The sequence below is a fragment of the Filicampus tigris genome, chromosome 9 (genome assembly GCF_054856515.1).
Source record: "Filicampus tigris isolate MCC_2025a chromosome 9, RoL_Ftig_1.0, whole genome shotgun sequence".
NCBI lineage: Eukaryota > Metazoa > Chordata > Actinopteri > Syngnathiformes > Syngnathidae > Filicampus > Filicampus tigris.
This window is the reverse complement of record NC_141225.1, coordinates 17,617,224-17,630,956: the sequence shown is the minus strand read 5'-3', so window position 1 is coordinate 17,630,956 and position 13,733 is coordinate 17,617,224. Positions and strand designations below refer to the sequence as shown.

Here is a 13,733-nt window from a genome sequence, read left to right as displayed (position 1 = left end):
GCTGTTGAAATAATCATAACACTCAAAACCAAGCTCAAGCAGATGGCTAACAATAGAAAATTCACTGCCTAAGTATCCAATTGACTTGAATTTGATACACTCAATAAGTTTGATCTGAGGCTTAGCCTTTAATTTGACCTTTGCAGGGGTGTCCACAGTAGAAGGAGGACAGCCGGGATATTCCTGCTGATCTGACCTTCCTATATATATTTTTTTCTTGAATCTACAAATGCCAACCTGCCTCATTTCCTCCCTTCTTTGCTCTTCCACATTCTTAGGACTTTTTGGGTCAGATGTTCTGTACTCTCGGGGAGATAGTCGGATCACCGGCCAGTCGACTGGAAAAACCTCTTGGGTGAGTGAGCCATTCAGCGAATTAAACCCAACAAATGAGTTTTTATTTAGTGCGGCCCTACTATGCTGGATACACTCGGGTTCCAAAGCCCAAGTCCTCCTAGATGGACTTCTGCCTCCCTGTGATGTAATTGTATTTGTATATTTTGAGGTGCAAACATTTTCACACATTTGACTCGTAAACAAAACTCAAGACAATACTACCTGTTAATGTTTTGGAGTCCACCTCAGTGTCACTTAAACAGAACACTAAATTCAAACAACGACAGCAACCACAGTGCATTGTGTGTCACCTTAAATAGCCTGTGCAAACAAGGTTAGTAAGTAAAAATCAAACTAGGCTAAGTACACAGAATGGAAGTAAAATGAGACGAAGCCATAAAAAAGACAATGTTGTCTACTGATATTTATGTTTGTCAAAGAGACACAACCGTAAAGAAATCACCTAAATAATCTCCTTAAACTTCTACCACTAAAAAAAGTCCTTCGCTGCTTACAATGGTTGTCAGATGACTGTGTTAATAAGAGGTCCTGATTTCTGTCATTACACTCACTATAAAGTTAAAACTAAAAGCTAATTGGAACTTCCACATACTAAATATAGAAGCTAATTTGACAAAAAATACATGTTACAAAAAAAAGAACGTTGTGTGTGTATCTACTGAGCTATGCTCAACAGAAACACAAACGGTGACAGCCAAAAAGGCTTAATTGGGAGCGTCGACCTGAATAATGTTTTTGCAACTTTCATATCAAGAATCACTGATTTGTGAACGTTTATGGCTTGGCATGGCCTGAAAGGGATTTCGTTTTTATCCGTGCCAAATAATGTATTTTGGGACGATCTGCAGCTGAGCGATAACATGACTGCTTGCCAAATGTGTTTTTTGAGGCTGCCTTGAATAATTTTTAGCAAGAATAAATATTATTTCCTTTGGGTTGAAAAGTTGTGCTGTTACAACACTCTATGGCAATTTGTGCTGTCCAAAAGGCACATTTGATTGTAATGACCAGTCATTTATCATAATTTATCATAAAAGTGTAAAAAAAAACAAAAACAAAAAAAAAAACGTATCAGCTACTGCACGAAAACTGACAGCCCAAAATGAATTGATTTAATGCACAGCGCAATTGCTAAGATCAAACAATCCGTTCCGGGATGCTGGTAAACCACGTTGTCCACAATTACAATACATTTTTGAAAATATAACCGCTATATCCCACTGGGTTGTGTCACTGTAAAGTGACTACGCCTGCGCGAAGCCCTTGTCGACACGCTGGCTGCCTCATCAGACTTGTTTTTAATAGCTAGCTAGTTAACTGCACATAACAAATTGCGGCAGATAACCACTGATACAAACTAAGGTGCTCAAATTTTGATTTGGTGGGGCAGGGGGGCCTTGTGCTAGACTCCAAAGTGCGCCATTTTAACTGAAATGGTGAAGAAGAAAATAATAACCGCTATATTGCCGCAATTGAGTATAGGCTGCAACTGTACTTCTAACAACTTCTAACAGGTATGATGTATTCAGAAACAAATCTCTGAATTCACTTTACAGGGTCTTTAATGAAGTGAGTCTTCACCAAAAGATTAAACACAGCTCAGATAACCCTGACCCTTTTCTTGATTTAGCTATAAGTAGCTAGGACAGAGACACGTGTAGCTCTCCCATTTACATTTTTGATCATTTATGACTTACAACCAGGTAAAGAGCATAGGAAAAGCGCTTAAACATTTCTGCATAATCTTTATTTTATCTATCGTTATTAGTTATATTAGATATTGTCTTGATAATGTATCTGCATGGAAAATGGTGTGAATCTGTGTCACACCGTATGCACTATGCATGTCCTAATTTGGTCAAATGTAAAACAAAGGTGCCAAAAAAGATGAGGTTTATTTTCATCTTATTTACTACCTCTCACTCTAATCTACTATAGTATAATGTATTTTTAATCATAAACAACATAGTTATCAAGGTTGTTAGCCATGTTTTTCATCTACTTTCAGTGGGAACCAGCAGTCTAGAATCTGGCATTAATCATTTAGATGCGAAGGTGTCACACGATATGCTCATGGGAGTTGCTCTTGATGTCAATGATGTCATGCACGACAATCTGGATTTTTGTGAGATTTGAGAGGTATATTTATTTTCTTCTGGTGCCTTTGGTGTCGAGGAATGAGTGTGTGAATTTGATTCCAATACAGTTCAACTGTTACATTAGCCCGGTAATGGTATTTTAGATCGCAGAACTCTCCAACCCAGCGGTTTTCATGTTCCTGAGGTAGCAGAATATTTCTTATTACGCCAAAATGCTACAACATTTTTCAGAGGCTTGCAGGGTTGATGATGAGATGTTTTCAGAACACACAAAAGCAACGCACACCCATAAATGTTTTCAGTTGGTACGGGGGACAAGCATACACATTACAACCATGGAGAATACTGATTCATTGATTGATTTGAACCTTCTTTCTTTTTTCTCGCTTAAATGCAACCCGTGGCTTTCGGTGTGCTCCTACTCAACCCTTTTCGTGGCTATTAGTTGTGCTGTTAATCTCTGTCTATTTAATTAGGCAGAAGCCATTGTGTTTTTTTTATTCATCAGTGAATTAGTCCTGGAGGATAGATGGAATGAGAGTGAGTGAGAGGACAGAAACGCAAAATGGAAAAGAAGAGTGAAGCTAATGACAATTAACAGCTAGCGTGAATAATAGTGTAAATTACTAATAAGAAAGTATACAGTATATGAGCCGTGTGTTTTTGGCTTGTTAACTGTATCATTTACACATTTCATCCGAGACCACTGAAGCACAAAGTAAACACAAAGTCATTTGAGATAAATTGCCTACATTCTATTAGCGTGTTTGTGTGTGTGTTGTACCTCAACCGCGATGACGCACACTGTATCTCTTGAGCCTGCCGGAGTAGTCAGCGAATCCAGAAAAGAAAGCCACATTACAATTCAACATTGTTGGTGATGGCAATTTCTGGCCTTTTTAAAAATGAATTTCTATACTCCTTGTGAAGCAGCTTTCTGCCCAAAACAGCATAATACTGTATAAACATGCATATTAAGACTAATGCAAATGTAAATATTGAAATGACAAACTAAATTATATACTACTACTACTACTATAATACTGGTGAGCAAAAACGTTTTAAAAGCATATCCTAAAGAAATTATGATGAACATGTTTGTAGGCGCAAACCTGAGTGTGAACGGTTGTTTGTCTATATGTGCCCTGCGATAGAAGATTTCAGTGTTCCTAAAGTGTTCGATATAGACTTTTTGAGCATTACGGTTGTACTTGTTGAATTTTTTATGTGCCCTCATGCAATATGCAGGTGTTGCTGTTGAGTTTGAGTGAGGAAGGATCAGGAATTCAGAGAAGTCCATTGGATCCATTGGGTCTTTCATTGCTGACCAACACTTCCAGCTGAGGAAACTTTATCATCGGAGACCTTTACGTTGTCTCTGCATGCCAGACAGAGTTAGTTGAGAATGAGAGGCCACAGCCGAAGGAAAGAGTAAGATTGAAAATAACAGCGGGTATGCAGCAATATAATCACAAAGGAATTGCCTTTATTTTAACAGAGAACACTTATTTTGCATGCAGGCTGTTTGTTTTGAGGCGCTCACCAGGTGTAAAATTGAGCCTCCGATCTCAATTAAATGTGTGTGCAGTGAATGCCTGAGGAAGGAGAGACACATGCCGCATTAATAAAGTGCTTATGTTCATGTTTCAAACAGCCACAGTCAACATGTTTCACTTGAAGGCAATCGTTAATTTAGTAAATTGGCAATTTGAACTTCTGAACTGGCACTGCATCATATCTACCACTTACAGTCCATGCAAAAAGAAGCTATGTATAGCAATGTATTTCAATAATATTCTTATTTACATTCATTTCTGTAGTTTCATGGGTGGGAACTGCAAGCTTCTGAAATAGCGGTGAAATGTACGACATCCTGAATAACTGGGGAGTCACCGCGGGAGAGTGAAGTTGCTATTATAGTTTTCTATTGCACGTAATGCAATCAGTCTAGTTAAGATCGTCCATCTCAGACGCATCCTTGCAGACAGTGCCCTCTCAACTTTTCTCAGATTTCCCTTTAATTATTCACAGGACATGAAGATGTACCGACACCGCTCAGATGACTAAATCGTACTGTGTTCTCATATTTTTCCTGCAGGACACTTTGAAGACCATTGATTGCGTTAGCCAGGTGAGATGAACAAGTGAAGTTAATGGTCAAAGTGATTCAACCGGTAGCCTTCTTCGGTTTACAAATTACGTATCACTTTATAATATGACATAAAACTTGCATATAACTCCCAACAGTCCTCTTCTTAACACAGGTTCTTTCATGCAAAACATAGTATTTCAACTTAATTGACATATTTCTGTGGCTTTATTATCGTAGTAGTCATAATTTTTCTCATTGGCACTAATATGTACGAAACTGATCAAGTGGCCAATAACATATTGGACGTGGAAAAAACCCTCTGAAAACATCATGCTCAGTTTTAATAGCCACTGTCAGAGCTTTTGACTTTACATTCGCAAGTTGGTATTTTTACTCCTCTCATGTAAACAAATCAGTCAACCCAAATATTAGTAGTAGAGTGTAATTCGGTGCAGTTCTATACCACCGCAAACTACATTTACAGTAATACACATCATCGGGTGTGAAGATGTACCCACTGGAGTGACTTACAAAATCTAGTATATTGAGAATTATTTCCTCCACGCGCACACTCCCCCCCCCCCATCAAATGGTATATTTTAATGACCGTTTTTGTAAGCACTTTTTCTCAACTTTGAGGCTGTGGTTGAGCCTGCAGTTGTTAACAACAAGCTCATACGGATGATTCAGTGTATTAGCCGCTTGAAGTCAGACATCTGAAACAGGATCTGAAGCTCCAATTTACCAAGCTGCTCTTCGTAGCGCAGTAGCGACAGCAGTGAACACTTTGCCCAGTAGCAACTCATTCACCTTATCTGTGCAAATCTGCAGCTTTGAGATATTGCACAAGTGGATTCGCTTCTGCTGTCATCAAACTATTTCTAAGGGTGCCTTGCAGTGAGTATATTTCCCTGTGGCTCATCATTACCTATCTGGGATATGCAGACACACCAGAGCACAGATGACTGGAAGAGAGAATGCCTGCTGAAAGTGGTCCAGCTGGCATGTTCTTCAAGTGAGACCCCTCTAGTGTACTTTGGGCTGTTGAGGAAAAAAATTAAGTGGCATTTTGTTTGAGTTACGGGGATTTGCTTGTTTGTTGGACCATGGTAAAGTTGTTGCCTGCTTTTGGTGTGTAGGTGAAGGCATAGTTTTACATCCTGGTATTTGGCATTGTGCCTACTGGGCTGTGTGTTACTTCACCGAATGTACTAGAAATAATCACAGAGAATCATTCTGAAATGTATTTTCCTCCGAGTGTGTCCAACTGTATGCCACAAGTCCTCATGATAAAGCGTCAGGTGTAAGAGAAGCTATTTTTCCAATTTTGTATCTGGCAATTATTTTTGTGAGGGATACCCTCATTAAAATGGGTTGCAAAGACAAAACAGCTTTCTGTTACTCACATTTATTAAATATATTGGCCACCGCCAGTCCCTTGGTCCAGCCCAGAAGACTGATACAGAAACGCAGTGGCCAAGCTAATTATCTACAGTCCGAGATGTTGACACTTCTGTGTATGAACCAAGTAGTTACCAACACCAGTGCTGAATTAAAAAAATGTCTATATTTCTCAAAATAAAATTTTCATAAAACAGATTACCGATTAAAGAGGCCAATCAAACTATTCTTACGGGGGGGGGGGGGGTGTTTACAAACCTGAATGTCATTACACACAAACAATCTCAGCTAAACATAAAAAAGTGTCATCGTCATTGGATTTAGTGTGCCAGGGGGATAATGCTCTAGACAACTTAGCCCCTAGGATCACTGGGACACACAAACCACTCCACCACAATAAGGTGATGGCTCAGGGATGTGAACCGATCATCATGATCCGTGATCACATAAATGCTTGCTTGCAGGAAATCAGATAAATAACAAAAGTTTATGACTATGTATACAATGTATTTCTAAGAGAATCAAAGCATGAGAAATTAAAGCTAATTGGGGAGAAAAAAGACCTCAATATGATCTCAAAAGCATTGGAATTGGATCATGTGGTTTGATGGGAGTGACCTCGTTTCAGAGTGGTTAGCACATCAGGGTAAGAAAAAAAAAAGATGGATAAAGAGCAGCCATCTGGCATTGTGCCAAATGAATGTTTAGTAAGTCGGGTCAGCAATGTTTTGCAACCCCCAAAATAACTTTTGATGTACGGAATGTTTGTTCTTCCCTGATGGCATATACAGAGACAGAATCTGGAAAGAAAAATCAAGTCATAAACAAAGAAACAATCCAAACGATCCAAACGTTATCATTGCAAATGGATTTGGCCATGAAAACAAGCACTATGGTGATGCGTGTGGCTTGCCTGTATGGCTTACAGTCAAAGATTAGAGGTTTGAATAGGTGCCTAATTTGCACGTGTTCTTCTGCATTCCAAAAACAGGCATGTTGACTTTAATGAAGACTCAAAATTGTCTATAGTGTCTTGTGTAAATATAAGTGTGACACAAATGTTGTGCCTAAAGCGGAAGTCAACCCAAACATATTTTTTTCAAGTATATGTTCCCAGCAGGCCCACTAGTTAAAACACAGCATTCTGATTAATTTTGCCTTTGTGGAAAATAAGTTAAGCAGCAAAATGCACTCGTTTTTAACCATCTCTGAGGGCGGCCATTTTGTCTTCTGTCGACTGAAATTGACATCACAACTGCTCACAACGACCAATCACGGCTGACCTGTTTTCTGAATCTGAGTCGTGATTGTTCGTTGTGAGCAGTTTTGATGTCCTTTTCAGTCGGCAGAAGACAAAATGACCGCCCCGAGAGATGGCTAAAAACGAGAGGATTAACACTTATTCCACAAATGCAATATTGATCAGAATGCCCTATTTCAACTAGTGGGCTTGCATAGGGAACATATTCTTGAAAAAAAAATGTTTGCGTTGACTTCATCTTTAATGAATTCTAGCTGGATACACGTCTGTCCCCCTGCATTCTTATTTTTTTCTTCATGCAGCAATCAATGGAAAAAGTTTGCTGCTACAATCAAAGTTAAAGGCGTGTGTACTGTGACTTTATGAAAAATGGGAACCAATTTATCTGTTCGAGCCTCTGCCAAAGAGGTGATGCTTTCACCTGCTTCTCTTGGTTTATTTGTTTGTTCACTTTATGTGAAATCACGCCAATAAATCATTTTGTGGCAGTCATTTAACACAGTGAAAACTACATTTACTTTACATCCACCTCAATAAGTGGCCAAGTTGAGTGCATGTGACACAATTGTAATGCGAATAATGGCGGTGGCGGACTCAACGCTTAGCGTGCCAAACACCTTCATTAGTGTGTGAAAGCACATTTTAAGCGGCTGTTAATTGTATTTTTGTATACTGCTCGTGTCTACAAAACACCCTCACATCCATCTGTTGTCGTCCTCTAGTAAGGTGCTCTAATGGAAGCCTGGAATAGTGGACTGATAAAGCTGTCATGACACCTTCTCTCTGCTTCTTCCTTTCTAGCATAAAGTGATAAATGAAGTGGCCCTAATGGTGTCCCTTTCCAAAGTAACATCTCATACAACCACGCATAAAAGCACACCACAGAAAGATGCATTAGATGCATTTGTGTGTGCGAAGGTTTTAAGAGGCTAATTATAGCTTCTAAGCACAATTGTCTCCCTGTTTTATTCCGCCATGCATCATTCATTCCCTCTCTTACGCACTTGTCATTCGGTCTGATTGGACTACATTTCACCGACTCCACAATGCAGCACTTTGAAAGCTCTTCATTGGTTGTCTGGGTCTGTGACACAAGGCTAATATGTATTCTTGGAGTAACTGCAGTGTAGTGCCAGGTTTCCCTCAACCATACAGTAAATACAAGGTACCAGACATATTTCCTTGGGGAGAGGTTTGCTGGTCAGACAAGAATAATGGTCACAAGTGTAATTACTACTTGCGGGCTTCTTTTCCTTCTTCTCCTACCTAAACCTCAACTGAAGCTGGATTTATCCATCTTTAGAGCCTTGGCAGATGGGAAGTTGGTGTTTTGTTTCAGGCTCCAGCTGTCTCGCTGTCTTCTGGGAGCAGTTCATGGAATATTTAACTAGAGCAGACCTTTGAGGCTGCATCTAGATCTTTGTAAACAGGTCACACAATCAAAACCAAGGCAGAGTTTAACAGTTCCTCTCAGCTTGAGGTTGGCATGTACAGAGACATATACAGTCTTTTGGTGTTTACACCAAATAGAATGTGTAGGAGTTGCGACTGAACATTTGCTGGTTGATTGCTCAACTGCTGTAAGTCGATTGTTTGGTAGAACTTCACAGGTTTGGTTCCGTTAAAACAAATTCTTATGTGGTTCAGGTCTTTGTAGCTGAAATGTGAAAGCTACAGGTCCAATGTTGGAAAAAAAAATCTAAGCTTGGAGCCATATAGCCTGAGTCAAGTACAGTCGTCAGAAACACTGTCTCTTTGTGGATTGATACTGTATCTAACTCAGGAAAGAAAACAATGTTTTGGGAGTCTATATTATATTTCACACAAACAAAACATTGTCCAACTTTATGCACCTTTTTACAGGGCAACGTTGGAACTCCATTTCAAGTTTGAACTGTAAAGCATTTCATGTCTACCCGAAACAGCTTGTTGAAAAGAAACTATATCGAAAATCCATGACAGTTCCAATCACAGGCCGCTCTACAGCGTCATAACCTAGAAGTTAAAATGTCTTCAGAAACTGCACATGAAAGGTGAGAATTGCTGTCATCAAGCCAAATGCCACAGAAGGGTCTTAACTGAATATCGTGCTGGTTAACAGATTCCCTTGTAGATCCCCCTGAGGGTTGTAAGCAGCGCTGTGACTAAATGCTAATTGTGCTATGATCTTCTGGTCATGGCACACACTGCATATCTGTCTATGTTCTTGTCTTTGGTCTCTAGCACTACAAATATGTTTCAAATGTATCGTGCTCCCTCTTGTAATCGAGCCACATTATTTTTCTTTTTTTTTAACTTGAAATCTATTGACAGTATTTAAAAAAAAAAAGCAATTGGGGCACAATTGCCTAAAGCAAATGTTTTCCGTTGTCAGCATTCACTTAAGTCAAACAATTGAGAGAAGTGGAGGGAGAGAGGGAGCGGGCAGTTACTTCTTCCCATTCCAACTCCATCTTTAAAATGTACTGGGAAGTCCTTGATGCCATGATGAAAAGTGGCGCCTGTAATGCCCCCAGGCAGTTCATGATTGAGGAGCGAGGTGATGGGAAACGGATGCTTCGGGGCTGCTGAGCTCTGTAGAAATGTGTCTGACAGCGAAGGGGCTGCCCCACAGGAACATCAACTCCTTGATCAGAATCAAAAAGAAACGGTTTGAACAAGGCTTTGTGGAGCTGACATCCCCCACTGCCTGCGTGGCTGCTCATTAAGAAAAAAATTTGGGGGACTGCAAGCTTTATCCTCGTTGAGAGTGGGAAGCAGGGCTTGATTGATTCATGTACAGCAAATAGGCACGTGAATTTCTCTGCATCATTATTTTGGTCTAGAACACAAAAATGCAGTGCGCATCACTTTAGTCAGTCAGTAGCGAAGAGACAGCTTTGCGGGTTTTCTCTTATGTCCATGTTGGCCACGATGTGCCATGAAGACTTTCATTGTGATTGCCTGGTGACTGGTCCAGTTCAAAATGCATCTTGTGCTGTAAGTCAACTGGGATCGTCCGAAGCCTCTAACGGTGTCCTTGAACGCAATACTGTAAGCAGAAAACAAAATGAATCGATGGAAGAAAAGGGGAAACATTGTAGAACCGAACAGTTCTAAATGCCTTTGCGCTCCAAAATAATTTGTCTCGCCTGTATGTGAATGTTCAGCGACGTGGCAGAATCGACGTGATCTTCCAGCATTGATTGCGTCCTAAAACTCAGTTAGTCAATTTCCTCTTCCTGGACGTAACAATCGATCACCAGTCCCTCAGTGATCGGGACCATCTGTTATGAAAGCACATTTCTGCCCTTGTGGATTCAATTTGACTTCTCAAGCCACGAGACAGCTCAAACACGCTGCACTAAGTATACAAACGCAAGCATGTCGTTAGGGACGAGTATTTGGTCATTCAGCACCTTGCAGTCGACTATCTGCTGATAGATGGGAATCCGCGGAACGTTCTACTCCTTCACACATCACGCAAGGCTTAAAAGACTCCGAGGTAGCTGTTTTAGCAAATGAAATAGTTCCCCCCCCCCCCCCCCCCCCCCCGAAACAAATGACAGGGCCCAGCATCATTGATGGCAAACAAAGCATACAATCGGCTGCCGTTGTTACGACGCTGATTGCCTAAGGTGTCATTTGCTCCCCACCGAGTGTTAGTGGTATTGGAAGCGATAAGGGTCTGAGTCTGTGTTGAATGTGTGCATGTGCTCCATTTTCACATTTTTCTCTCAACACTTCTCTCCTCCACTGGCTTGTCTCAGCTTCCACATCAACGTGTTTCCTCTGACAGGACAAGCAGTGGCCAATGGAAGGGCACCGAGTGAAATATTTATCACAATGTGAATAATAAAATGGGCACAACTGACAGTGTTGCTAATAGCTGAGTGTCTGCCTCAAAGTGCCTCAACCGTGGATGAGACCAAAAGAAAAGACGGCCGTGTTGTCTTTTGATGTCGCATGTGCTTTATTTGAGAGCACGGTGGATATTGGGTCACTTTCTTCTACCAGCTAGAGGCTGAACACAAGGACAGGCACTCATTTGAGTCCAATTTTTCTTTACTTTTATGGTGGCTGCTAACACTTTCCTAGTACAATTTGATTAATGTTTCACTTTCACTGGTAGTTGTAAGTTAAATGAGGTCATGAACGGCTGAGGTATTGCAGAATCAGCGGTGGGTAATTGAGGAGGTAGCAGCCACCAAGTGTTTTATGTGTGTGTACAAGTCTTCTCATCTATTCTTTCCCTCACCCCGTGAAGTTAGTAATTTAGTTGGAAGTAATTTAGTCATGGTTTTGTCATAGGTAGAGAATCAGCGCAATCAATTCCAAGAATTTCACTTTACATCTAGTATGAGATGGATTGTACACCTGGCTTTTATTTTCTAAGTAGATCATTAGTTTGCAAAGGCCCCCCAGACATACAGTAATTTGACTGATGCAATACATTTACTACTATTACTACTACTACAACTTGGGAAAAATTGTTATGCTTCTATCTATTTTGCCACGTTCTGTCGAGTGAAAATGACATCACAGTTGCTCAGGGCTTAGGTAACAACCAATCATGACTCAGCTTCTGAAAACAGGTGAGCCATGATTGGTTGTTACCTGAGCCCTGATCAACTGTGATGTCATTTTCAGTTGACAGAAAGTGGCAAAATGGCCGCCTCCTGAGATGGCTAAAAATGAGAGGATTTTGCTGCTTAACTCATATTCTACAAACTCAACATTAATCAGAATTTTGCATTTACGCTGTTGGAGGCGCATAGAACATATTATTGAAAAGAACATTTTTGGGTTGATTTCCGCTTTAATAAAAAAAATAAAAAAAACACAATGTTAACTGAAATAGTGTGACAAGCCACAAAGCTTCTGTCGTTCATACAGATAAGAAGAAAAAAAACTGCAGCTCTTCGACAAGTTCCATCAGCACTGTGGTTAAAGAGACAAAATCGAAGCATACAATGGGGGAAAAAAACAAACACCGGACCTACTGTGAAACCAGAACTACACTTGGTAATATTCTAAGGCTGCTTTGCTGCTTTGGGCACATGATGTCTTGAATCTGAGCATTGTACAATGAGACAATAATGGCAATCTGGAGTGAAATGTGCTGTCCAGTCAGCTATACAGACAGCTGTAGGTCATAGGTCCACATGATAATGATTAAAAAAAAAGGCACAGCTAAAAACGCCCCGAATATGCTGAGGAGCAAAACATTGGACTATTCTGAAATGGCCTTGTATGCGCCCTCATCTAAATCTTTTTGAATATCTGAAGGAGCTGAAACAAGCAGTCTGGAAAAGGCATCTCCCTTCACAAAGCACTCAGCAAAAATAAAAGTAAGATATTGCTGCTTCTGTGCCAGTGTTGTTAATACATAACAATGATCTGGAAAATATACATCCCAAGTTGGCAGAGTAAGCGGGGGCTGTTGTGTTGTGATATGTCAGTGACTGATGGCCAGGATGGATGTACTTTACCTCATGTGGTTTGTGCTCATGTGTGTTTGACACCTGCTTTCTCTCTCTCGCTATTTCTCTTTGAAATTAAAATGTTGATCCATGGCTCAAAAGACAGAATGTTCTGTTCATTCTATTTGACCAACTTCTGTTACACCATACAAAGAACGGCCTTTCATTCCCAAAACCTTGAGACTTCTGTATTTTATTTCCAGCTTTTCTGTAACTGAGAGGTCCGAAACAAATTTCATTTTCTAATATCCTCCAAAGCCTTCATTGTTTACCCTCTACTTCTTTTTTTAGTCAAGTCAGACGTCTCGTTTCGCCGGTTTGCTTATCGGGGAAGGTTAGATGTGCTCAGTCGCACAGTTGAATCAATGAGATACTTTGGGTTCTTTTTAAACCGTGGCTCTTTGCCAAAGTGCACTTCTGGACAACATCCAGCACAATCTCACTTTCAACAGGTTATCCCGAGTGCTCCTTGTCTGTGAACGAAGCTTGACTTTGAACATCTGACTGTGAATAGCTGTCATTACAAAACTGTCACACAGTTGTGTGCTCCGATACAGTTGAATAAAAGTCATTTAATAATACGTATATACTGTATGTTTCCGAGGACTGTTGATCTTTTTGATTTACAATTGGTGGGGCACTTAATTAACCTTTGCGCCTTAGCACATGTTTACATGTCACTTGTTGCTAGGCAGGGTGTCAGGGATCAACCCTTTGTGCCCCATAGACATTCGATCCAATAAATTATAAATGTCAGCCATGCCTACAAAGCTGTTTCAATAGCAATTGAGACTTGGAAAAGAAAACATCGCTTTCGTTGTTGAAACATTGATGTGTATTGAACACGGTCATCAAAAGAATCAAACCATGCCGTTTGTTTTCATTGGCTTTGCATCTTTAGCATCTGGCCTTTTCACTTTCACCTTGAAGCAACCACAGAGACTTAGACAAAAAGTACATTAGACATCAGTACTGTAGGTAAAGCCAGCAAACAAAACAACCCAATTATTCCTTGCTGCTGCTTTAATGTCAGAGGTTCAAAAACTAATATATGTATGCCG

General features: G+C 40.2%; 1 protein-coding gene across 3 annotated transcripts in view; it reads left to right on the top strand.

The window, feature by feature from the left end:
• Positions 1-13,733, top strand: part of cpne5b (copine Vb) — a 79,097-nt gene that overhangs the window by 30,732 nt on the left and 34,632 nt on the right. For all 3 annotated transcript variants that reach the window (XM_086040956.1, XM_086040955.1, XM_086040957.1), the window contains one exon: positions 279-355. In XM_086040956.1, the coding sequence (XP_085897082.1) occupies positions 279-355 (77 nt within the window). The remainder of the gene's footprint in view (positions 1-278; positions 356-13,733) is intronic.